Source organism: Phyllostomus hastatus, unplaced genomic scaffold (assembly GCF_019186645.2).
Source record: "Phyllostomus hastatus isolate PE091 unplaced genomic scaffold, TTU_PhHast_1.1 phas_scaffold_129, whole genome shotgun sequence".
Taxonomy (NCBI): Eukaryota; Metazoa; Chordata; class Mammalia; order Chiroptera; family Phyllostomidae; genus Phyllostomus; species Phyllostomus hastatus.
This window is the reverse complement of record NW_025334009.1, coordinates 5683598-5710313: the sequence shown is the minus strand read 5'-3', so window position 1 is coordinate 5710313 and position 26716 is coordinate 5683598. Positions and strand designations below refer to the sequence as shown.

Below are 26716 nucleotides of genomic sequence, written 5' to 3'. Positions count from 1 at the left end.
AACAACCAGAGGAGAGCTGCAGTGGTATGCCAACGTCAGATAAAACCTGCTGTAAGCCAACGGAAACGGACATTATGTAATGTAAAAAGGCCAATCCATTAAAAAGATACAATAATTATATCAACAACAGTTGTTGATAGTTGTCAGTTTATGTCACTGTATTGTTCATATTTGTGGTTATCTTCCTTTTCTAAGTAAGCCCTTTTAACATTTCATATAGTATGGGCCTGGTGATGATGAACTCCCTTAACTTGACCTTATCTGGGAAGCACTTTATCTGCCCTTCCATTCTAAAGGAAAGCTTTGCTGGATAGAGCAATCTTGGATGTAGGTTCTTGCCTTTCATGACTTGGAATACTTTTTTCCAGCCCCTTCTTGCTTGTAACGTTTCTTTTGAGAAATCAGCTGACAGTCTGATGGGCACTCCTTTGTAGGTAACTGTCTCCTTTTCTTTTGATGCTCTTAAGATTCTCTCCTTATCTTTAATCTTGGGTAATGTAATTATGATGCACCTTGGGTGTGCTTCCTCGGGTCCAGCTTCTTTGGGACTCTGAGCTTCCTGGACTTCCTAAAAGTCGATTTCCTTTGCCAGATTGGGGAAGTTCTCCTTCATTATTTTTTTCAAATATTTTCAATTTCTTGCTCTTTCTCTTCTCTTTCTGGTACCCCTATGATTCAGATGTTGAAAGGTTTAAAGTTGTCCCAGAGGTTCCTAAGCCTCTCCTCATTTTTTTGAATTCTTGTTTCTTCATTCTGTTCTGGTTGAATGTTTATTTCTTCCTTCTCCAAATCATTGATTTAACTCTCCATTTCCTTACCTGCACTGTTAGTTCCCTGTACGTTTTTCATTTCACTTTGCATAGACTTCCCTTCTTCCTCTATTTTGTAAACATACTCAACCATTTCTGTGAGCATCCTGATTACCACCAGTGTTTGAACTCTGCATCTGACAGGACTGGCTGTCTCTTCACCCCTTAGTTCTATTTTTGGAGCTCTGATCTGTTCTTTCATCTGGGCCATATTTTTTGGTCTCAGTGGGCCTGTTACATAGTAAGGGGCGGAGCCTTAGCTATTCACCAGGGCAGGTGCAACCCACACCACTGTGTTATGGCACTGTGTGGGGGGAGGGGTCCGAGAGGGAACACTGCTGTTTGCCCAACTCTCAACTGGCTTTCAGTCACTTCCCCTCCTACCTGCAAGCAGATCGGGCCCTTCTGGTGCTGATTCCAGCTGTCATATCAGCATGCATTTTGAAAAAATTTACCGAAACTGGTGAATTTTTGTGCAGCCATTTTAATATTGAAGATGGAAGAAGATATGGAACATTGTTGACGTACTATGCTTTGGTTAATTCAAGAAAAGTAAAAATTCAACTGAAATGCAAGAAATTTGTGCAATGTATGGAGAAGATGCTGTGACTGACCAAATATGTCAAAAGCAGTTTGCAAAATTCCTTGTACTATTGACATTTTTGTCAAATAGTTCTTTGGGGAAAGAATTCGATATTGGAAGGAATTGAGCAGCACCCCTGGCCTCTACCCACTAGAAGCCAATAGCAGGAGAGAGCCGACACACTCAAAATATCCAGATCAGTAAAGTTATTGGTGAAAATGAAAAATGTATCTTTCATTTTACAGAAAAAACTAAATGGCCTTTTTGGCCAACACGATACTAGAAGCCACTGGATCACACACCTTCAAGTGGTTAAAACAGAGCATCTCATGTGATCTGAGATACGAATTTTACCTCAATTTAAAAATAATCAAAACAACAATGAACATAAGCCCACACAGCAACATACGAATTAAAATAACGTCAAGTCCTTTCAGTATTCTCGTGTCTACTTGCTCCAAGTCCAGATCTAGAAACAGGTACCCGAGAGTTTACAACGGGGGTATCATCACAGACAATTGTGAGACTATTTTAGTTCTAACCACTATTCCAAAAAGGGACAAGAGAAAAAGGCCATACACTAACCCGAAGAGACAGGCTTGTGCGGCACCCACTCACAGGCAAGCCCAAGGACTTCAGCGAGCCCCCAGGGAAACGCACGTGGGCCGGCCCTGACCTGGGGCGCGGCAGCGACTCACCGAGCTTCTCGGGCTCGTCGGGGCCCGTGCCTGCGATGCAGCTGCTCTCCAGGCCGTAGGTCGGATCCACCTTCCCAGAGGCTCGGGCTGCTTCCTGTACTTTCTTGACGTGCGCTTCCACCAATTCCAGGGGTACCTCCTCCCGGACTCGAGAAAACTCCTCTGTTCGAGAATGAAAACGGAACAGCGGCCTGGTTTTACACAAACGTTTGCTTTATCGTAAACCACTTAGAAACCTAACGCATAGCAGTGTCTTGTGTGTGACCTTTCTGGGGACTCAGTCTTGTCTATTCCAGTAAAACAACGGGACCAAATGAAAACCTGTGCACAGTAGTGTAAACCCGTGACTGCGCCTCGCCTTACACGCCATACTATCTTGCTACATAAATAAGAGAGATCTTTAAGTATCTATCAGAAACAATCACAACTGCTGTCCACATTTTATCTGCTTGGCTAGACTGACAAAAAAGAAAACTGCAAGAATAAACAACCAGAAAGCCAAGAAGGAGTTCTACGATATGATAAAGTTCGAATCATAATTAGTAATATAATCCAAGAATGTCAAGTGACTCCTTTTGCCACTTACATGAAATTTCAAATGAATTACAAAACATACCACAAAAATGTTTTTGTCCCCCCTCATTTCTTGACACTCTGAATTTTAAAACTATCACATTTTAAGTGCTTTAGTCTAAACTGTTACAATACTTTTAAATATAATAGTGCCTAAGAGGCAGTATCTAATCTTTGTACTTAAGTAACGGAAACGCACACAACACCTAACCCTGAAATCCGGGGCAACGTTAATGTGAAGGACGGTACTAAACCGCTGTCTGAAAACGCCTGCGGGTCAGACGGCCCAGCCCAGTCCTTACCCAGAGCCGCCTTTGCGGCAGCAGACGCCACGCGAGGGTCCACCACAGACGCCAGAAAGGCCACGGTGCTCATGACCGGGTTTCCTGACTGACTGAAGGGGACAGGCTGGTACGCCAGGGGCCCCAGGGAGGCGTCTGAGTTCTCGAGGTAGGGGTCCTCGATGGGAAGCCTCAAGAAGTGGAGGATGCACTCATCCTGCGTACGGCTCCCGACGTGCTCCGACACCTTGTTCCAGTCGTCCTTGTACATCTCCAGGGCCTGCGGCGGGGACACAACAGGGGCTTCAGTGGCCGGTAACAAGGAGTGCTGTGTAACACCATCGGAAGCCTGTGATTATTGCTGACACAGGCATTTTTATTTTTAAAGGTTTTATTTATTTTTAGACAGAGAAGAAGGGAGAAAGAGAAGATGAGAAACATCAGTGTGTGGTTGTCTCTCGAGTGCCCCACACCGGGGAATCTGGCCTGCAACCCAGGCATGTGCCCTGACTGGGAATCGAACCAGCGACCTTTTGGTTCCCAGGCCAGTGCTCAATCCAGAGTCACACCAGCCAGGGCTTTTACACAGCAACAACAACAACAAGGAAAAAGAAAATGGTTATACCTCACTTTAAAAGGCATGCACATCATAAAGGAAAAACAGCTGTCTTTTATCAGTACATACGGATGTTTATACAGAAAATCCAAGTAGTCTACATGAAGGGCACTAAAACTACCAAGTTCTGCAAGGTCACAGGACAGAAGGGAACAGAAAAACTCAATTAGATTTCTATTTAGACTGGTAATGAACTTTTTCTTAATTGGGTGAAATTAAAATGTGTAAAACAGCACAAAAACGAAATGCTCAGGAGTGAGCACGTTAACGAACGGGCAAGGCCCACATGCAGGAGACAGGTGCCGAGAGAAACCAGCGGCCTGCACAGAGCCGGCCCGTGTCCCCGTCCCCGCCCCCCGCAGGAAGCCTCGGTGCCCGCGGGGCGTCTGCTCTCTCCGAACCGACCCGCCTCGGCGCACTGCCACACACACTCCATGCCGGTTCTGTTAGAAGTTCAGAAGCTGACACTAAAATTTATAAAGAATGCCCTGGCTGGCGTAGCTCAGTGGATTGAGTGCGGGCTGCGACCCGAAGTGTCACAGGTTCGATTCCCAGTCAGGGTACATGCTTGGGTTGCAGGCCACGGCCCCCAGCAACTGCACATTCATGTTTCTCTCTATCTCCCTCCCTTCCCTCTCTAAAAATAAATAAATAAAACCTTAAAAAAAAGTCTTAAAAAAAAAAAGAAAGAAATTTATAAAGAACGCAGATTTCTAGTTTGAAAATTCATGATTTTTCATGGAAAATGCTGGGAAAATGCCAACCAAAATAGTGGAAGCAATCCCTTCCAAGAGGGGGAGGGATGGAAGGGCAGGAGGGAGTCAGGAACACACACAGAGCCGGGGGTCCCGGGACGGACCGGGGCAGAGGGCCAAGTCCGGCAGCTGTCCCGAGTGGCTCCTCGCACGGCCTCTCCAGAGCCAGGATGTCCACACAGGGGCACCTGCGCCTCCTCGGGGACACTCGCAATGTCTGGGGTACTTGTGGTTGATGATGTAACGGGGCGGGTGCTACTGGCACCTAGTTGGTGGAGACGGTGGATGCTGTTCAACACTCCACAGCGCCCTTAAGAGCCCACAGTAAAACAGGGCCTGTGCCGTGACCGCAGCTCTCCCCACGCCTGCGTGCCTGCGTGCCTGCCTGCCAGCCTGCCTCAGCGAGTTCCGGCCTGGGCCCCAAACGCCGCTCCAGGCGCCCTTCCTCCGGAGCGCTCCTCAGAACCCGGGCCCGCAACTGGTCTCACGCATTACATTCCTTGACAAACAAGGCTGATTCTGGGTTGCCTTTGGATAGGCAGCAGCCTTGGATAAGTCTAGAAGGAATTACTCAGAAAAAAGACCCAGGCTGAAACAAACAAACGAAAAAATTCAATTTATCCTACCAGGGTCCGTGGGGCCAGAAAGATATAACTGGGATCATTTCAAGTTTTGCGAGCAGGAATTTTGGGAGCATACTCCATCATAATCTTTTCAAACTGTTATCTAAACTTTTTTTCCTTTACTCATTTTCCTTCAGCCAGACAAAAATAACCGAGTCCAGAAAGTTTTTTTTTCCCCCTGAATAAAGCTCAGGAACCCTACAACCTGCAAAATTCGAGCAAGAGCCAACACTTAGAACAGAATGGCACAGCCAGGCTGAGAATGGTGAGATTCGGAGCCTGGGCGCTGACAGTGACGGGAGAGGTATTGCCAGACCTTTCATAACAACTGCAAACACCTCACCTTCTGGCCGTAATCCGGGTCTTCACCATTGTTTACCAGGGTCCTGGAAACACCTCTCTATCCTTAAGTGCGTCCCTCTTCCTGCTGCCACAGTCAAGTACCTCTCACACAAGACACTGGCGCTCTCTCGCCTAAAACCACGTCATCGCTCATTTTCATCCTGTGGACTGAAGGCCAGCCAGGCCTGGGGCTCTGCCCGCTGCTCCCGCTCCCGCTCGGCGGTGTTCCAGGGACACCCAGCTGCCACGACACGTGCCTGAGCACCACTGTGCACACCGTTCTACACCGGAGAGCCCGCGCGTGAGAAGCTGTCCACTCCCAGGAAGCTGTCCCTCACGGCTTGCCCACCCAGCCCGGTGGCACAGCCACTGCTCTGCATGCGTCTTGGGCCCCGGTGTGCCTCCAACTGTGAAGCGGAGGACACTGTGGTCATTTTGGGTTTTAATCTGTTTCTGTCTCCCCGATCGACTCTGAACTCCTTAACTGCTGAGACTCTGGCCTCGCTCCTCACCCTGCAGGGTCTGCCATAGCACCTGAAACACGGGGCCCCTCGGCCACACTTCACATGCAGCTGGGCTACACCAGCAAAGGAATTAACGGCCCCAAACGTAAAAAACAAACAAACGGAAGACATGCTCATCTAAAGAAAATACCATTTCTTGGGTTGCATATTAAGTGCGTGCATACTGTGAGAAAATCTTTGACGCTGATTACTAAATATCTCCTGCTACTACTATTTCTATAATCTAGCTAACCGAAAACATGGAAGACACTCTCTTAGTGAGTGCTAAACAAACATTAATGACTCTCATGAATCTCACTCGCAGGTACAAGATTTTACGTCCATTAGTTATCTAAGGGAAAATAAATACACGGCACGAGAAAGCCAAGCAGGCGCAGGACGCACTCACGTCAACACGGGAGAACACGTAAGCTCCCAGGTTCAAGTTCTGTCAATTTCAAGCCCAGGGACAAATGACCAGGAAGAGTATTTTATCAGCCGTAAACTTAGGTATAAGCTCTGAAAGCCTCTTTAACCGCCCCCCCGTTCCCCCCCCCCCCAAACGCTATGGAAGGGAACGGCACCATTTCTTCTTCACCGTGGCGTCAGATTCTGCCGATGCCGTCATCCCCAACTGCGGTGAGGACCGACTTGGCCTTTTGTGGCTTCTTACACTGATGACACATTTTCAGGCAAAACACCTGAAATTCCTCACACATTTTACAATTGAAATCCTACTCAAACAGCCTCCCCTTCATCATATGGATCCTCTGCAAAATTTTTCTTAAAAAGCTAATGCAAAGCCTTTTGTTTGCAAAATTGAAATGATGTCTCCAACATTTATCATAAAACAATGAAATGAATATAAGACAGTAACCAGCAGCCTTCCATACAAGAGCAGTGCTTTGAGAGAGACCACACCCAGTAAAATCTTTTTTAAATAAAAATGGGTCGTTTCAAGAATAATCCAAAATATCCAGGATACTGCCTGTGTGATATCTAATAAAGTACTGGAGGGTTGCTTTTTTTTTTTTGAAAACCCTGATGAGTCTTCCAGATTTATTAGGAAGAAACAGACTGTGTTTTTGGTTATAAGCCCATTAAAACTTTCCTTCTGACTTCCTGCTCTTGAGCTATCAGCAAACAAACAAACCGCATGAATAGAAGGTGTCGGCGGTAAACAGTGCTGCGGGGAAGCCCTTTATCTCTCTCTGTAAGCCCCGACCCACCTGTCAATTCAACCGTGTGTTTGAAAGAAAACACCGACCACTGCACAGGTCCCACCTGCAGGAGGGACAAAGCACTGTTGTGGCAAGATGCTGCGGTTTCCCTCATGTGTTGGGTGTAAACAGGGACTCGGCCGCGCTGACCTCACTCTGTATTTACTGTCCACTCGTCCTCCATGTGACGAGGGGAGAGGAGGGGGAAATCCTGAGCATCAACGTGCGGCCAGAGGGAGGGATGTGGGGCCCACCGCCCCAGCTGCGGGCACACAGCTCAGTTTCTCTGCGGAACCCAACAGAAGCGTGTGTTCTACTCCCCCTGCCATGCTGAGCCCTTTTCTTTTTATTTTTAGATTTTATTCCTTTATTTTTGGAGAGAGGGGAAGGCAGGGAGAAAGAGAGGAAGAGAAACACTGGTGTGCAAGAGAAACACAGATCGGCTGCGTTGTGCACGCGCCCAACAGGGGACCTGGCCTGCAACCCACACACGTGCCCTGACCAGGGATCGAACTGGTGACCCTTTGGTCTGTGGGATGACGCCCAATCCACTGAGCCACACCAGTCAGGGCAGCACTGAGCCCTTTCAAACGAACATCCACGGCACGTATGACTAGACAAAACGGTCCTGACATAAGTAAAGACTGGCTAAGAAAAGAAGCTCTCTGTATGTCGCTGCTACTGAGTGGGCAGGTGAGAATTAAGAAAACAAAGAAGAAAGAAATCTCTTTGAATTTTGATCCTGAGAGAAAGATACTGTGACAAACAAGGAAAAGAAAGGTGTAAAAAAGAAAATAGTTAACACACCACTAAAACTTCTTAAGGAACCACAACTATTAAAAAAAACTCGAAAAAACAAATTAACGCTTTACAGAAACACGAGGTCTCTCCAGTGTATCTCAAGATGTGGTCTGGAGACCCAAGAGGGACCAGACTGAGGCAGGCCGGGATCAAAACCATTTTCACCACAATGCTGGAGCACCTCTGCCCTCCTTGTCACGTGATGTCTGCAGCGGTGGAGGTGGGGCAGAGGCAACGGTGGGTGAGTCGAGGCAGCGGCGCCCCAGTGCTTTCAACACAGTCACTCCTTCTTCACCGCCGCGTACTGGCAAAGACCAAACACGCCGACTTTCCTTAAATGTTTCCCGAGTGAGACGGTGGAAATTGAGAATTCCACTGACTGACTCTCAACCCCCGAGCCTCCGTGTTTTAAACGTCCGGAGTGTGAAACAGAGGCACGCAGAGAACTAAAGGGCGGCTGTCAAAGCGCCATGGCCGTCCGCGGGGAGGCCTCCGTGAGACTGTTCCAGTTTGAGCTCAACCAGCCACTCCTTTCACGGGAAACCGTTTTTACTGGGGCAAACGGCTAACACGTCATTGGCTGTGCAGACACAGATACCTGAGTGACATTTTCTGCAAAGCAAATAAGAATTTTCCAAATGTCATCTCCAGGAACACAACTGATAGTGTTAGTTGCCACCAATTAAAAAAAAATTAGAATTCTGAAAAATATGCGTTTGCCATAAAAGCCTGACCGAATACTTTACAAACAATTTCAGATGAGATGAGCTTGGTACTAATATTACCAAATGAGACTTTAAAAATATAGTAAAATGAACTGTTATCAACACTTGGAAGATCTGAACAATCAGTAAACTAGTATCTTCCAATTTATCAATGCGAGATGTTACACAATCATAAATGGATAGAAGATAAGTCAAAAGATCAATGGCTTCCACGCTGTAACTACCCTTTAAGAAACTGCAAGTGGTCCAGTTTTAATGCAGAATCAAGAAAGAACATCCCTGAAAAAGCCATTAAGATACGCCAGCTTCCCCCCCAGGGATCATCATCATGTCCAGGTGACGCCAGATTTCCCTAATATGCTTAAATTCAAACAACGTTCAGGATGGAAAGCAAATGTTAAAATCCAGTTGTATTCTACTAGGCCAACATTACAGAATTGCTTAAATGTATAACGTCACACTTTTCACTAATATTTTTTTTCAAATGCTATTTTCCTTTTTAAAAAAAAATTTCTGAATGTTTTTGAGTAACATTGGTTAATAAAATTATACAGGTTTCAGGTGTACAATTTTATAACACACCATCTGTATACTGTACTGTGTGTTCACCACCCTAAGTTAGGTCTCCTTCCCACACCATTTGCCCCCCCTTTCCCCTCTGGGAATCACCACACTATTGTCTGTCTCTGTGCATTTTTTTCCTTTGCTCAATCTCTCTACCCTTTCCCCCCAGCCCCTCAACCCCCTGCTCTGACAGCTGTCATCCTGTTCCTGGTATCTGTGAGTCTCTGTCTGTTTTCTTTGTTAGTTTATTTTTGTTCATTAGACTCCACACGTAAGTGAAGTCATGGTGATGTAACTGAGCAGTGGAAAGAATCCTGGAACTGCCCATCTGAAGAAATACAAAGGTGAGCAAAAAACCCAATCGGTGCCCTCTTGGTCTAGTCCACTGCTGGTCGGCCTCTGTTCCTCGCAGGCGGAAGCACGCCCGGCACATCTAACAACAAGCGGGCTCCTCTGCCCCAACCCAGCCCCCACAGGCACGCTCCGCCACAAACACCGGGCAGCGCCCAGACGGCTGCGGTTCGCCAGCTGAACACCCATCAATGGCCCCTCCGCAGAAATGGTGGCTAAAGATGAAACTCAAATTTCTCTCCTTTCTACCCTTCAGAGGAGAAATAATTGCTAGGATCTCCTTGTGCAATTATTTGCAAGAATCTCCCCAGGCATGAAGAAATCCAAGTAACCATCCAATAAAATCTGACAGAGATCCCTCGCAGTGTCACTGGCTTACCAGTCTCTTGCTTTCACGGACAAAACGGCGCTGCCCATGGCAGCAGGCCCCCCGGCCACCTCTCTGGGGTCCTCTGGGAAGTGCAGCACAGAGGCCGCGCACGCAGACGCAGACGCACCCAGGCACTGCGGACTGCTCTACGACGGCCGCGGCGGGCCGAGCTAAGGCAGACTGCTGCGACCTGAAGAAGCAGTGCTCAGCTTCCAAGGACACTCTGCTGCTCAAGGGCAGCCAATTACTGCTCCGTGAAGATGAGGTCCCAGAACTGCCAGATCTTCCGATTTTGGAGGAAAAACGAAAAATCTCTGTCGAACCTCCAGTATTTGTTTAATGTTGGCACCAGATTTTAAACAAACAAAAAAAAATCCAACCCGGGCCAAAATAACACTTATCCAGGCTTTATCTCCCTTATTGAGAGCCGGTGTATAACCTCTAGGTTTAATATTTAAATAATAAGGGCCAAGAAAACGCTATTAAAATTCATTCCATGGATGAAAACATTTCAGAATAAATCCGGAAGGTAGGTCTGAGACGCCGGCCGCAGAAGCGCGCCCCCCGCCCGGCTCACGGCGGACGCAGGGCTCACCATCGGTGCGCGCGCTCACTCACTCACCTCCAGGAGCAGCAGGGTCTCCTGCTCCGTCCACTCCCGCCCAGCACTGGCTCCTTTGCTCTGAAAAACAAAAGCAGAAATTATCAACTCGTTCCTGGAGGCTGCGTATGGAGCCGGGCAGGACTCCTTTCTAAGTCCTGGGCTCTTTTATGCAAACCACCCAGAGAAATCTCTGATGACAGCATTCAGAAAACACTTAGGGAACCTAAACTTCCAACAGAAAGGGTGATCCGTTTCAAAGACTTCTTATCTACCAATAACTCACAGGTGATTTAGATGTATTATTTCTATTATTTTGACATGAAAACACCTCATGATGTTACACAGGCACAGTACTTTAGTGGACACCACGAATCTGCTACACTACTATAACCATGATGGAAATATCCGGTGTACCTTAAAGGCAGTGCTTTTTTCTAGCGTCAAAGACAGACTGTACTACACCTAAAGTCCTCGAGAGGATTCTTGGTTCTGGCTATGACAAATTCATGTTATCTCACTTAAAAAAAAAAAAAACTTTCTTAAAGACTTTGTTTATTTATTTTTAGGCAGAGGGGAAGGGAGGGAAAAAGAGAAGAAGAGAAACATCAATGTGTGGTTGCCTCTCGCACACCCACCACTGGGGACCTGGCCCGCAACCCAGGCACGTGCCCTGACTGGGAACCGAACTGGCGACCCTTTGGTCCTCAGGCCAGCACTCAGTCCACTGAGCCACACCAGCCAGGGCTTTTTCAGCATTTTAAATGTTATTATTCTGTCCTTTGGCTTCTAACATTTCTGCTACAAAATCAGATATCAGTTACTGTTTCTTCTAATTTAATGTGTCTGTCCCCAATCCCACACCTACCCCTCTCTCCTTGGCTGTTTCCAACACAAGTTTAAGCATAATGTGCCTGTGTGTGGTTTTCTGTGTCCAAATTTTGATCTGTTCCGTCTTTCTTATTCTGTGATTTGGTGTCTTCTGATTAGTTATGGAAAATTTTCAGCCATTACATCTTCAAATATCACTTTGGCTCCATTTTTTCCTTCTTACCGGTCTTGAAGGATCGATGAGCTTATTTTTTCCCACAGTATCTCATGTGCCTCTTATACTGTGTTGTCTTTGTCCTTTCTTATTGAATTTCTTTTCCCTTGGTCCTTCCGTTTCCATAAACCTACTAACCTGACTGAGTTCTCTAAGCCCACCTTCTGCTCTGTCCAGCCTGCTGACAAACTCACCCACCGAGCTAAGTTCGGGTATAGTTTTCAATCAAACAGTATTTACTTGATGCTTGTTATAGATTCCAATTCTCTGCTGAAATTCTCCACTTTGTCCTCTATTTGCTTTGAACATATTAACCACAGTTATTTTTTAAATATCTATCTCCTAATCATACTGAAAAAAGAAAACAACGACGGTAGAAGTGGTTGGTGCTTCCTGAAAGGCCGTCAGGTTAAGGAGTGCGCTCACCCCTCGCAGCGCAGGCAGCGGATGGAGCATCTCACGGGGAGCCATGCTTCTTAGGGGGAAGGGGCACAAAGAGGACACTCGAGATGGCAGTCAGTGCGTGTCTAAGAAGTCCTTACCTTTGCTAAGGTTTTCTTGGAGTAGATGTCAGTACGGAGACCAAAGTTCTGCAAATCAATTGGTTTTTCCTTGTTCTTTTCAGGGAAGTTTAACATCTGCTGAGCGGCGGGGACCTGTGAGGCAGACACATGACAAACAGCTGCAGTGACCTCTGCAAAGTCAAGGGGACGGGGTTTTAGAGGACTGTGTCACACTGGCACCTAGCAAACCACTCACTCCGGGTGGAGGCGCTACGGGAAAAAGATGCCAACACCTTCACACTGCACTTCCAACAAAACTCCAACAGACGAGAAACGTGTTTCTGTCTTTTGTACGTCACAGAGAAAACAGACAACAAATTGACTTAAATATGACATTCCGTTCACAATGGAGGGCAATAAGGTGACTGACACAATGTATTTAACAACCTGTGTGTGGATGTCCACTTTCCAAATGTTACAAAGGCAAGGAAGTTTAAAACAATTAAACAACGTGCTTGTTTAGTTAGTGTCTTTGATGACAAGTGATTGAGGGAATCAGGAGCAGGAAAGAGAATCTGTAACACATGGCAGGAGGAGGGACAGAGTCTCGGACCAAGGGGAGAGCACTCCCTGAAACACTGAAATAGTCTGACAGACTCGGACATTCACAACAGACGAGAACGAACAAGCCCGCCCACCGGCTAACCGACAGCACTGTGACACGACGACAGCAGCAGTCCCTGGACGTGGCCGTCGGTCACCCGAAGGCGGCGCGCACTCACCTGCGGGGACCGGAGGTGCAGCGGCACGAGTCCAGAGGGGGTGTCAGCCAGCACGTTGAAATGGGGAGTAGGAGGAGGTCCCATGGCCATGGGTCGGCTCTCTGGGTCCACTTGGTAATTAACAAGCCCCCACTGCTCCAAAAAGGCATGAACCCTAAAGAACAAAGCCGCAAGTTAAAATCTGGAGACTGTACCTCATCTCCTTCATAACCATCATCTTAAAAAAAAAAAAAAAAAACACACACACACAAAAAAATGTGTTCTCTGTAGGCTATGACCATCACAAAGTATTGACAATTTTGGTTTGTTGAATGAGGGATGATTTCTATAAACTCAAAGTGATATTGACAATATAGCCACTCAAGACCTAGTATAGAGCCTAATCATTTCAAGCCTGGCTGATGTGGCTCAGTGGACTGAGTGCCGACCTGTGAACCAAAAGGTCGCCAGTTCGATTCCCAGTCAGGGCACGTGCCTGGGTTGTGGGCCAGGCCCTCAGTAGGGAATGCTGTGAGGGGCAACCACACATTCATGTTTGTCCCTTTCTCCCTTCCCCTCTGTAAAAATAAACTCTTGAACACAGGCACACACAGACCAAGCTCCCCGGCGAGCCACCTTCTGGTGTGTTCCTGTAGAAAGACCCAGGGCACTCCCCACGTCAACCCACTACACCTCTGCTCATTTCATAATGTGACTCTAGGATAAAAGGTTATACAAAATCTTAAGATGACGATCAAATCCCAAATCTTACCAATATCCAACCCCTCAATGAAAGACATAAGACTGAGTTGTTTTCATTAACCAGAAAACACCCAGCTCAACGACACGTCTGACGGAAAGTGTCAGGCACCGCCTGCCGCGGCGTGCCCGAGCGCCAGGCGTCTCACCTCATCACCGCGCACACGTCCCCCGTCAGGTTCCGCCGGCAAGCGGTGCTGGTCAGGTATTCCTGGGGGTTCAGGCGATATGTGTCGATCATAAAATTTCGATATGCCAAGTATCTAAAAGGCAAAGACAAAATTCACAAGGTCAGAGACAGTAACTCGGAGCTAAAACTCTGCAGAGTCCTCACAACCGCATACAACAGGAAGCCGACATAACGTCCCAACAACAAAACACACTGACGTGTGGGGTGTTTACAGCCGACGAGTGCGGAGGGAGATAGCTGCCCGCAGCACCCCGTTCCTTAGGTTGTCTCCCCAGCTACAGCCGACCCTCCGTACCCAGGGATTCTCAACTGCAGAAGGAAAAAACTGTTTCCGATCCACCGTTGGTTAAACCTGCAGAAGCAAAACCCGTGGCTACAAGGGGCCGACTGTACAGGGGTGACCACATCCTGGTCTCACAAATCCCTGGGGGTCTTGGAATGTATCCCCTGCAGATAAGGGGGTACTGTGCTATGCGTCTAGCATGTGCTGTGTGCCGGGCACAGTTCTGAGCACTTTCAACGCATTTAACTCTCACAGTCTCTCTGGGAAGTACGGTCTATTATCACCCCATCTACAGAAGAGGAAAGTAAAGCACCCAGGGATTATAGAATCTGTTCTGGGCCACAGGCTGGTGGGAAGGGGTGATGTGGAATTCAGCACAGTCAGTGAGGGGCTCTTGGCCTGCGCTGCATCCTGCTCTGTACTCTCCCTGGGGTCACATGGGGACATGGCTCTGGCATGGCTACAGACCTTCCGCTTGGCAGTTTTTCAGAGATTGCAACCAGGCAATGAGTAGAAGCCATGGGGCCAGACTCAGAGGTAACACATGATATATTTTTTTTAAAAGAAGAGAAAAGCAAATCTGGGGGTCAGAGCAGGTTTCACAATGCACCCAAGCATTTCTGGCACAAAATACCTAAAACAGGTGTTGAGAAGCTAGAGATGAAGCAAAAGTTCTCGCCACGGTAATCGGGCAGGCTGAGGTCAGCTGCCCTGGCGCAGAAAAGGCACGCTGCTCCGAGAGGGGCCTTAAAGGCCGGCGGGCAAACACAGGCTGAGAGGTGAATTTACAGTGTTACATGGGCAAAGTACCGAACTGCTCTTTTAAACAGAAGATGCCCAAGGACCACAGTACTTGTAAGATGCTGGCAATAAGCAAATCAGGTGGAATAATAAACCATGTCTGAGTAGACAGAAAAACCATCAGGGAACTAACAGAGTTTCTTACGCCAAAGCTTTGACTGTCTCCAAATGACTCCTTACAACTTTGTTATAAAAATGCTGACTTTGCCCTGGCTGGTGTGGCTCAGTAGATTGATTGTGGGCCTGAGAACCAAAGGCTGGCTGGTTCGATTCCCAGGCTAGGGAACATGCCTGGGTTGCAGGCCAGGTTCCCAGTTTCTCTCTTCCCCATCCCCTCTCTCTAAAAATAAATAAAATCTCTTAAAAAATGCTAACTGTATCTTTGACATCTGAACTTAGAATCTCAAACTATCTTACACAATCTACCGCCAGCATGTATTTATTATTATTCAGTTATTCGTACTGTGCCATGTGCTTTGTGGACCGAGCCTTCCCTCACAATCCCCACAAGGGGCCTCTATTTTGCCGTCACACGTGCGTAACAGACGATGGAACGACACTACGAAGACAGTACATGGGAAGATATTTATGGTGTAATAGGTGTGGGTTTATTTTAGACCCAAGAGTTTCAGAAGTATGTATTTAACGGTTACCAGGCAAAAGCAGAAATACATCCCAACAAACTTCTTTCCAATAAAAGTTCTTCTATTTCCAATGCAAAGCACAACAATCCTTTATGCAATGAAGAGCCATTCATATGCAGCTGTATCATTCTACTTAGCATTCTTTTAGTGACTCGTCATTCATCAGGAAAATAAGATAAAAATTCCATTTCCTCCTATATTATTACATATAAATATCTGTAGCTCGCAACCCATTTGTACTCACAAATGGACAGTTAGAAAGTAACCTGAACACATTTTAGGGAAAAATCATTACTGAATTCAAACTTTATTTGCAAGAACTGACGTGTATGTAGTTCAAGGCTGAGAAAAAAGAAATCTGAAACAATGTGCTGTAAGGCAACAAATCCTGTGCAGCCGAGACAGGAACGCTGTTCTGAATGGAGTAAGACAGTTGCAAACCTCTGCACATCAGCAAACATTAACTCCGAGGTGTGCTTTCAGAGCCCCTGCCACACACACACACACACACACACACACACACACACACACCCTCCCTGAACACCGGCCCCACTGAGGCATGAAATGGTATCAGGACCACATCTCTGCGTGTCACTCACATCTCTGGAGTCTTGGATTTGTTTTTCCCATTGAAGAACTCGGGAAGAGCCCGCCGTTCGATCACATGAATACTGCAAAGGAAAAAAAGAGGAATGGGGGAACACTGCCACTACCCACCCGCCAGCATGCTTTGTGACAAGCAGTGGTTATATCATGTAAAAGTGTTTCTTTAACCTATTAAAACCTACAAAATTGTATTGTTATGACCCTCTGATCTTTTTTAGTTTTAGGGGAATGCTGGTTTCTTAGGTGTGTCCTTTGGCATCCTGAATCTTAACATGTAGTTACAAACACTAATGAGACTGAGACCCAAGTTTAAAACTAATTTAACACAGTAACCAGTGTCAAGAAAACCAACCTCCAGAGAAGGACTCTATAGCTATTCTGTGTTCCAGCTTTCCGTTTCAACACATTCAGAAGAAACATTCGGAGCTGGTTTTACAAGCATGCAAAAAAGTTTCAGTATTATAGCCATATCTTGAAGTTTTGGAAAAAATAAAATATTGCTCGGTGAACCATCCACCCTATTCTTTTAAATTGGCTTCTAAAGACTTCTAAATTGTATATATATAGATGTATATGTATTTGATGCCACAGCTGTCCTTGAAGAATAATAATAACGTAAACAGTCACGGAGAGCAAGCAGAATATCCAAACAGGACCACCAGATTCTGAGCGGGGGCGGCCTCACCAGAGTAAGTACACAACCTTCCAAGGAAAGCACCTGAACACAGCCAACGTCGGTTTGGAGGGCAGGGGTGAGTTTCGGTGCACGTGTTTGAAAATAACAAACGGAGCAAATGAAACTCAGCCTGATGCATCAGAGTCACCCTCATGAACCACCCATCAGTGCCTGTGGCCCCAGCTGACCCCCACCACGCTCCAGTGACACGCAGAGGGCGTGGCGGTGACGGGGAGGGGGCAGAGAAGGCCCGTTCCCGTGAATGTTCTTACGCACCCTAGGGTTCGCATGGGAAAAGCTCCGAATGTTAACGTATTTCCTATTAAAACGAAGCTATTACTGGGCAGTGAATTGAGTCTCTTTTGCACATCTCCTTCACGTTTTCAAATCATACAATAATCAATGTTTTATAATTATTGAGTTTGTAGGCATTTGCCTATCTGAATAATAACCACGTGCTCCAGCTGACAAACATTTCACAACCCTACTACAGTACACCATTGACCTTCCTCCTCGAAACTGTTCTAAAACGAACGTGAAGCCGCTTTCCCTCTCTCCCGGTCCAGCGCGACAGCGACACCGAGGCGGGACTTGGGACAACACGAGGCACAGCGCGTCCGCAGGTGCGCGGGGCCACTCACCAGTTGTAGTCAAACCACGACGCGTAGCTGGGGATGATGATGTGATTGGTCTGCTCCGTCACGTTATCCTCTCCAGAGTCAGCGGGCCGGCTCTGATCGCCTTTGCTGGGGTCTTCGTCTTCCTGCGCAGACGAGAAACCCGAGTTCCCAGACCCAGACAACCACCGCGACACGCACAGCGGCGGTCAGGCTTCTGACGCCACGTCCCAGAAGACGGAGCTACCTGGTCCAGCTCCAACAACCAGGAACACCAATTTCAAGAGAAAACAGCCTTTCACAATTGTTAAGGCACCTTCACAAGATGTCCAGGTGACAGCAGAGTTTATTCTTGCCTCTTACAACACATAGAAGGTAAATGTCTCAGGACGAGATTAAATTTCACGTTAAAGAAAAGCTGTTTTTATACTGAGGAGCTGACACCCACAGCTCGAAACTTTGTTCGCCGCAGCTTCTTACATGCCCAGTTCCATCTGACTAGCACCGCCAATCCAAATGATTAGTTCTCAAGTTACTGGCAAGGAGTGGGCTCGAGGACTCTGACGAGGCATAAAGGCAAGGCCTCCCCTACCCCCAAGATTTAACACTAAGTATCTGTTAACAACTAACTTCGTGTGCTTTACCTCACCTACTCCTTGCACAACAGCAGCAGGCACTACTCCCCACCTGCCCGGTGGACGAGAAAATGAGGCGCAGAACTAACAAACCGTAATCGAGACATAACTGCGGTGGCCCCGCTACAAGGCCAGCAGTCTCAGTCACTCCCACTGCTAGAAATGAGCTCTGATCTGTATCAGAGTACATACCAGGGAGGCTCTGCAGATGACCCCACCTAAAAACCAGGTTTTTCTCCCCACCAGAGAGAGTGGTCATTCCGTTTTTACTTCCCCACAGAAAAAAAAACCAAATAAACAAAAAAACAAACAAACCAGGTTTTGCTAACATAGTAATTTCAAAATCACTGCTTTCTCTGGTACACTACCAGGGAAGATGGAAATTTTCTTTCGATAAAACTTTGGGGGTCAAGGAACACATTATTTTTTGGGGGGGGGTGTTAAAAAGAAATGTAAAAATCATAACACTTCTAACAGAACACTCATAAAGACACTTCTCACTCAGTGTTCCAAGAGCTCAGGACCTGGGACCCTCAGCTACTCCCGCCCCCGGCCCAACGCGGCCCTCACCTTTCCTCCTGCGGTGACTGTCTCTTCGTCCTGTTCATCTGTGAAGTCAAAGCACATCGTTTATTTAAGAAAACAGGTAATGCTGTCTGGATCACTGGGATACTTTAAGGCTTAAGTAATGACAACGGACAGAGAAAACGGCATTAAAATGCGTTCACTGAGAATAATTCAGGACATGAGAATTGTACACAGAAGCACAGAGATGCGCAGAAATTCAAAGCACAAAGGAAAACTCCCAACCACTGGGAATTTACAATTAATTACTGCTCGGGCTGCTGTCTTAGTCACGGTCTCACTTAATAGTAGGTGAAGGCCTGATTAGGGCCCTCGCCTCCCGGGGTTTGGTGAAGTAAGCAACGGCACTCTGGACCCCGGAGGCAGTGCGCAAAGAGGAGTCAAGGAGGTGATTGCGTTCCCTACAGACAGAATCCTCGTGAGAGTGTGAATGCTTCCTGAGGACCTACGTGCGGCCATGCAGAAGAACAGGGCACACCCAGGTGTAAATGGAAGTACGCCCCCGAGGTGGGGGACGTGGAGGAGGGCACGGGGTGGGGGAGAGATGGTGACAGAAGGAGACTTCACTTGGGTTGGTGAACACACGACACAGATGACGGGCTGTGGGATTGTGCGCCCGAAACCTGCACGATTTTGTTTACTAGTGTCAATACGTTCTAAAAATAAATTTAAAAATTAGGCAGCTGATTTCCACCGTGAAAAGTGAAAGTGCCAGTGTGATAAGGGTAAGAGATTCTGGCACAAATAATTACATTAAGTTCTGGTAACCTTTAAAAAAAACTGCTGTGGCTGTTGGCAGTGACTAAGGCACTGTGAAGTTCAAAGGGCACATGGGAAAGTCATTTTTAAAAAGTATTCATTTCACAAATAGTTCCCGGAATCTGCTCTTTGAAAAGCATTAGTAAGTAAGCTGTTAGGACCAGGGGTCAGAGGTACACACATCCCTGGTTTCGGAAACCCACTGAGGGTCCTGGAGTGTACCCCTCCATGGATGTGAGGGGATTACTCCACTCTGTTGACTTAATCCCCCCTTCATATAAACTGTCATCAAACCAATTTTTTCAAGTCTGACTTCCTATATTAAGACATCTCAAAAATCCATCAAATCAAATATTTAGTATATGCTGAAAACGCTACGTTCCCCTTTGATCTTATAAGTGAAGTAATCAAAACGATTACTCAAGCCCTGGCTGGTGTGGTTCAGTGGACTGAGTGCTGGACTGAGTGCCGGCGCCAGACGAGCCTGTAGGTCAACACCAGCCGCCAGGTCCCCAGCAGGGGGCGGTCAAGAGGCAACCACACACTGATGCTTCTCTCCCTCTCTCCCTCCCTCCCTTCTCCTCTAAAACATCAATTTAAAAAGCCTTTAAAAATTATGACTCCATATATAACTCTCAGGGATACAGATGTTTAAAACTACCCCAATCTTTTAAATTTTTTACTTGCTGACTTTAAGAGACAGAGAGGAAGGACGAGAGAAAGAATGGGAGAAACAAACACTGACTTTTGTTGTCCCCTCATTTACGCACTCACTGCTGGGCACTCGCATGTGCCCCGACCAGGAGTCAGACCCGAAACTCTGGCGCATCAGCACAGTGCTCCACCCAGCTGAGCTACTCGGCCAGGGCCTAAAACTAACCCAACTTTTAAAAACCTTTAAAGCTAACCCAACTTTTAACCACACAGAGTAAGTGGTTACACCCCTCTCCTCTTTCCCTCCTAGCACACCCATGAATCATACCTTGCTTGTGAAAATGTACTCTATAACTCGAAAATACTAGGAAAAAAATGGGATTTTCATTTTGCACGGTTTAGAAAACTTTAGGCTGACTTACAAAGTGTTAACGATCAACAGATTTTTGTTCCAAAGATGCAAATTTGCACATGTAGAACAAGTATCTCAGTGAGATTATAAAAAGTGCTTTAACTACAACAATTTCTTTCAAACTCCAAACTTCTGACTGAGGTATCATAGCACCACGTTTGCTAGTTTGCAGTAAAAGATTAGTCTGTGAGAGGGCAGATCACTCAAAAGAATGGATGACAGGAAATCAAACGTCCTCGTGTGCCGGCGGCCCCAGCCCCAGCGGCCCCAACCCCACAGCGCAGGAGACAGCTGTGCTTGGTTAGTGTCTGCTGGAAGGCACGGCACCTGAGAGCAGCCTCTCAACAAAGACAACGGTACCGGAGGAGCTGGTACGTTAACACAGAAAACACAGACATGTACAGATTTTTTGGTTTTTACCTAGATCGGCCACAGTTCCTCCTTTAACAGGTGTATTTTCGCTATCTTTCTTTGGATTTACTAGGAGAGAAAGAGAACAGTGTTTCACGGGGAGAGTTCTATTTAAGAGGACAGACTTAAAAATACATGAACCTCACTGCAGCCACCCCATCACTCAGTCCCCACGTTCACACACAAACCACAATCCCTGCCGAAAAACCAACCACTTGATGGGACTGACACACTGCAAGTGTGATTAATTACCAACGCACCACAACTATTTCATCGTAACCATAAACAATACAGAGCAAAACATAAAATGAACCTTTCAATCCTGTTCCTAAAAACACGTTATTAGTTTTTCTGTGCATTTGTTGATTCCCATTTTGGGGCCATTCACACAGATAGATGAACTGAGGGAAGAAACTGGTCCCTCTTATATGACTTTGTGACTTTGAAACATATGCTGAGGATTTCAAATCTTACATAAACATTATTCATTCTGTCCTTAGCTCTGTACTTTTCTCATGTGACAGTGTGCTTGTGTGATGTTCCATGTAGACATTTTAGTTACATTACATCCCTTTCATTTCTAATAGGTCCAGCGTCATTGTGTAGATTACAAAGTAACTAGCCCTATATTGAGCGAAACTATTCTACAATGAACGTTTCTATTCTTATCATATACATGCATGTAATTATTTAAGAGTCATAAAAAGTGCTTTAACTACAATAATTTCTTTCAAATGCAAAACTTCTGACTGAGGTATCATAGTACCACGTTTGCTAATTTGCAGTAAAAGATTAAAAAACTGCTATTGGATATATACATTTTAAAATGTAATAGATACAACCAAATTATATTAAGTGACTTTACCAGTTTACACTTCCACCAATAACATTCGGGAATTCCCACTTTCTCAAAACACTTATACTTTAGGAATCACCTATTTTCTAAGTTTTGAAAATTTGATGAGTGAAAGTTACTTCAATAACTTATCTACCCTTGGTTAAGCGAGGTTGGGAATCTTTTCACACATTTATTGGACCTGTATAATATTACCAGTACACAATACTTTGTCCTTTACTCTTTGGGGTTTACAACTCTTTATACATATTTAGGGTTCTAATTCCTTGCTAAATGGGGTAATGAGTATCTTCTCCGAGGCTCACACTTGTTTAAAGTACATCAGTGTTTGAAAAAAATCACTTTTACACTTGTTTTATTTTTTTTATACTTAGTTCTTTAATCCACTGGACATTTAAATTCTTATATATGATACAAAGAACACTAACTTTTACCAAAAGAAAGTGTTTATGAAACAGTTTGGTCTTTGCAACCTGACTTGCACCGCCAGGTTCAGCATACATGAAATTCACCAACGTATGCACACGGGTCTGTGTTTAAACGGGCCACTCCATTCCGCTGATGGACTCAGCCATTCCTGTGCCCAGACCTTACTATGGACACTACTATAGCTTCACAGAGGAGGTGTCTGTCAGGGCCACCACCACCTTCACAGCTCTTTTATTTCAAAGAATAATTATCATTACTTTTATAAATATTCTTTCATATAACCTATAAAACACATTTGTGTGGTTTGTAGGGCCCCATTTTATACAATGCATTGATTTTTAGAAATGCTTATAACATATCACAGATGGCTGTATTTCATTATAAAAGACAGGCGAGGGCATAAATTAAATTATGATAAATTTCACATTTTTATCTCAACTAGACAGCAGTGATTCTAAATACAGTTGATAAATTAAGGGTATGTCCTAAAACACCTACAATCACCACCACAAAAAATTTAGCTAGAACAGCAAACAGAGAATGAGAAAACCCAGAGACGAGAAGTAGAGCAGTGGCTGTGGGGTACGAGAGGGGTACCGTGGACCCCAGTGAGTCCTGGGGTTCTTTCCGGGGAATGTAAACGTGCTGGAATTAAGCCAGTGGTATGGCTGCACAACGTAATAAACACACGATAAAACGCCGACATGCACACTTTTAAATGGCGATTTTTACACTGTGTGAAGTACATCTTATTTATAACTGCAATATATATATAAAAAGAGAAAATGTAAGTTTTACAAGCAAACAAAACAGCGGAGCTAAAACAGTAGTGGATTAAATCAAAAGAAGAGAGGAAATAAGGGAGGAACAAAAAAAACCCAGCACGACGGTAGACTCACACCCAACCACACCAGCACACCATAATTATGCTACATTTAAGCGGGTTACACACTCCGATTTAAAACAGAAAATGTCTAAATTGGGGGGGAAAACAAGCCTCAGTAATATGCTGTTTAGAAGAAAAATGGTATAAACAAACAGGTTGAGAGCAAAAGAGATAAAAGCTGAAAACACAGAGCACGAGGAGAGACGTAAGCAGGGCTAAACGTGAGACCGCTGCACGCGAGTCCTCGGTGCAGCGGAGGCTAAGAAAACACAGCGCAGAAGCGGAAAAGCACCGGGTGTGACCAGGTGTCGGTCCGTTATTAAAGAACTCCGACCTCAAGACCGCACCTTCACGGCACACAGAGCCCTGACACAAGAGGCCGGCCACTGGGCAACACGGTGACCCTAAGTGCACATGCCCGTGGTCGGCAGAGCATCAAAGCAAGTAAAAAAGTTTAACAGGAGAAAAGGGACAAACTGACAATCCCGGTTAAAGGGGTATGACACCCTCTCCCCAGTAACTGCTTCAAACACACAAAATCGTACAGAGACGAGCACTCCACCTCTTCTCCTCATACAGAACCATGTACCGATTCTGTTGGAATTTTAAAACCACGAATTTTAAGGCTTCACTAAATTTAGAGAACACTTTCGCCAGTGTACATTCTCAAGAAACAAATAGCAAAAGCATACCAAAAGATGGGGAAACTGAATTTCACAGGCATTAATGGCAACAAGGGGAGTCTATTCGTGAGGTGCAGAAGTGGGGGAGCAGAGCAAGAAATCGACCAGCCCACGGCACAGCTGGGAATGACGCGATCACACCCAACATGCTCACGGTCTCAGCAGAGGAATACAAACCATTTTTTGGAAGTACCACCTCCTCTATGTTGGGTACTGGCGTCGGGTCTTCCATATCCTTGGTAAGATCTTCTTGCTCATCTTCCTCCTTCTGGCTTCTGCGCTTCCCATAAATACTCGCTTGGCTGAAACATACAGGAGCGTATGGAAAATAAACAATACTATTTATAGCAAGCAACTTCAGAGGCTTACCGTCCTTGTTCTTAGACTCTATGCTCAGAATCACTTTAAAAGGCTAATAAAAAAATTAGACACACCACCCAATCACAGCCAAAAGGAAGGTGAGAGTTACCAGGCCTCTGAAACAAACAGCGAGACCCAGCTCTACAAACTGCGGACCACACCCTAGAAGAGGCTTACCTGAGTGTGGTGAAAGAGCACCTGCTAAGGGAACACGGCACGTGTTTTTCTGAGATCACAAATGATCAGCTGGATAAAACATTTTGTCAAAGACATATGAAAAACTGTATTTTCTTGGCCCTTTGTATCATTTAAATACCAGGAAGTACAAAGCAGAATCACTTAGGATGATATTAATTTGGTACTAATTCTTTTTGTAAAAATTGTCGTTGCTTTCACCAATTCAGGAAAACCAATGTTTATTTTAAAAATGAACACATGCCAGAATGCACGTTACAATTCAAACGAGAACAGCCTGACCGGAGTGGCTCAACTGGTTGAGCGTCACTCTGCAAAGCGAAGGTCACCAGTCTGATTCCTGGTCAGGGCGCATGCCTGGGTTGGAGGTTCTGGTCCCCCTGGTTGGGACATGTGCAAGAGGCAACACCTGGGAGAGGCAACCAATCGATGTTTTTCTCCCTCTCCTTCTCCCCAGTTTCCCCTCTCTCTGAAAATAAAAATCTTGCAAAAAAAAAAAATTTTTTTCAAGCATGGAACGATTCCTTACTGTGAGGAATTACAAGGGACACAGGACAGAAATCACTACCTAATTCATATAATGTGATTCACACCAATACAGAGAGAAGAGTAGGAGTACCAAAAACTCAAGCTCAGAGACATGGTCCAGACTGATGCTGACCGTGAAGCTGAACCTTGGGAACGGTAACAGGTCACAATGGCGAGGGCAATGTTCGGGATGATGAGCAAAGGCATAAACACGTAGGAAAGACCCCCTTGCCCAGGGGCATGGGCAGGGATCTGAAGGACACTGACAAGGGGGCGTGGAGGGCAGAAACACACGACGGGCCGGCCTGGGCCCTCACACCGCCACGAGGACACTCCCAGTTCCCTTCGCAGAGGGACAACCTGCGGGCACAGGTATGTCTGAGGAGTACCTGATAAAACTTTCAAATAAACATTACATGACAATTTTTAAAGGCCTATGAACCTAAAGATGGTGGAGAGATAAAATATGGAAGAAAAAATGCAGAGAAGATGAACAATATCCACATTCGGAAACAGATTTCAATGTGTTTTGGTTAAACATAGAATCCCTAAGGGAAAACTTAAAATGAGCATACAAGAATCAACCGAATGAATGAATGACTAAGTAGAACAACAAATCTCTCTCTCAAATCAATTAAAAATAAAAAGGCAGATATAGTCAACTAAAGGAGACGTATCATTTATTTGGGAAACTCAATTTTGTGGGTTTTCCACTCGGGAGCAGAGGCTAAACGTCACCACCGTGAGCCCCGTGGCTGCTGCATCTTGGTGTAGCACCCACTAGCATCCCGGCCCCACATCTTAGCCCCCAAGTGGGGAGAGGGTCACATCAGATTTCAAGCTGTCTTTGCAAGGACCTCAGGTCGCTCTGAAATTTCTGAACATGAAGATTCAGATTTGAAATTTAAGAAATAAAGTTACCCTCAATAATAACTGAAGAAAAGCCCTGGCTGGTGTGGCTCAGTGGACTGAGTGCACCAAAGGGTCACTGGTTCGATTCCCAGTCAGGGCACATGCCTGGGTTGTGGGCCAGGTCCCCAGCAGGGGGTGTGCAAGAGGCAACCACACATTGGTGTTTCTCTCTCCCTCCCTTCCCCTCTCTAAGAATAAATAAAATCTAAAAAAGAAAAAAAGACCAAAAAATAAAAATAAAAAACCCTGAAGAAAAATCTGCTTTTATCAATTTTTATATCATAATACATACCTGGCTCACTAACATTATTTACCAATTTTATTAAAAAATATTTTGAGCTAGACAACCCTGAAATTATTAAGTACTCTCTACCATTTACTAGGTATCTACTTTAGGCCAGGCACTATACAAGAACAAAAGTCACAGGCTCACGTCCTGCATGAATCATTTTGATCACAAACAGGACAGGTAATAAAATCAGAGAAAGAGGCACTGACACTAACAATGGTGAATCTTTAAAAAAATTTTTATTGATTGATTTGAGAGACAAAAAAACATCGATTTGTTGGTCCAATTATTTCTGCATTCATTGGTTAATTTTGTATGCACCCTGACCAGGGATTGAACCTGCAATCTTGGTGTATCTGGAGGATGCTCTATCCAACAAAGTTACCTGGCCAGGGCCCAGTGAATACAATTTCTTAAATTCCTTACCAACCATGCTTCTCAATATAAACTCAGATGCAGGAAAAAAAGACTGTATTCAGGGCGCCTTTGTATAAACACGGCCTGAGAAGTCCATCAGGTACCCACCCCTAACAAGATGAGTTTTCAAAGCAGACTTCCAACCACGCGAAGCGAAACTTCCACTGTAAAGGTAAAAATCTAGAAAGGCCTTTGGATTTTAAAATTTTAAGAAGTTAAGCGCCCTTCGAATCCTGCTGCAACTCTCACCCTTTCTTGCCGCTCTTCTTCCGTGGCTCTGCGGGGGCGGGGGGTGGGGGCGATGGCGAGTGTTTCCTCTTCCGAGCGCTAGCTGACGCTTTCCTGTCTCTCCTCTCCGGGCTTCTGACTGGCTAGGAAGGAGGAAAGGGAAATAAATATCAGCCA

The 26716-nt window shown here is 45.6% G+C and overlaps 1 protein-coding gene across 1 annotated transcript in view; it reads right to left on the bottom strand.

Annotated features, from left to right (window-relative positions):
• SMARCC1 (SWI/SNF related, matrix associated, actin dependent regulator of chromatin subfamily c member 1) overlaps positions 1–26716 on the bottom strand; it is a 103051-nt gene that overhangs the window by 36065 nt on the left and 40270 nt on the right. Inside the window, exons 10-21 of the mRNA XM_045856603.1 lie at positions 26561–26682; positions 23788–23912; positions 20766–20825; positions 18506–18543; positions 17325–17446; positions 16001–16072; positions 13633–13746; positions 12746–12899; positions 12003–12116; positions 10437–10496; positions 2966–3224; positions 2091–2252 (exon numbers count right to left, since the gene is read on the bottom strand). Coding sequence (XP_045712559.1) covers positions 2091–2252; positions 2966–3224; positions 10437–10496; positions 12003–12116; positions 12746–12899; positions 13633–13746; positions 16001–16072; positions 17325–17446; positions 18506–18543; positions 20766–20825; positions 23788–23912; positions 26561–26682 — 1402 coding nt within the window. The remainder of the gene's footprint in view (positions 1–2090; positions 2253–2965; positions 3225–10436; positions 10497–12002; positions 12117–12745; positions 12900–13632; positions 13747–16000; positions 16073–17324; positions 17447–18505; positions 18544–20765; positions 20826–23787; positions 23913–26560; positions 26683–26716) is intronic.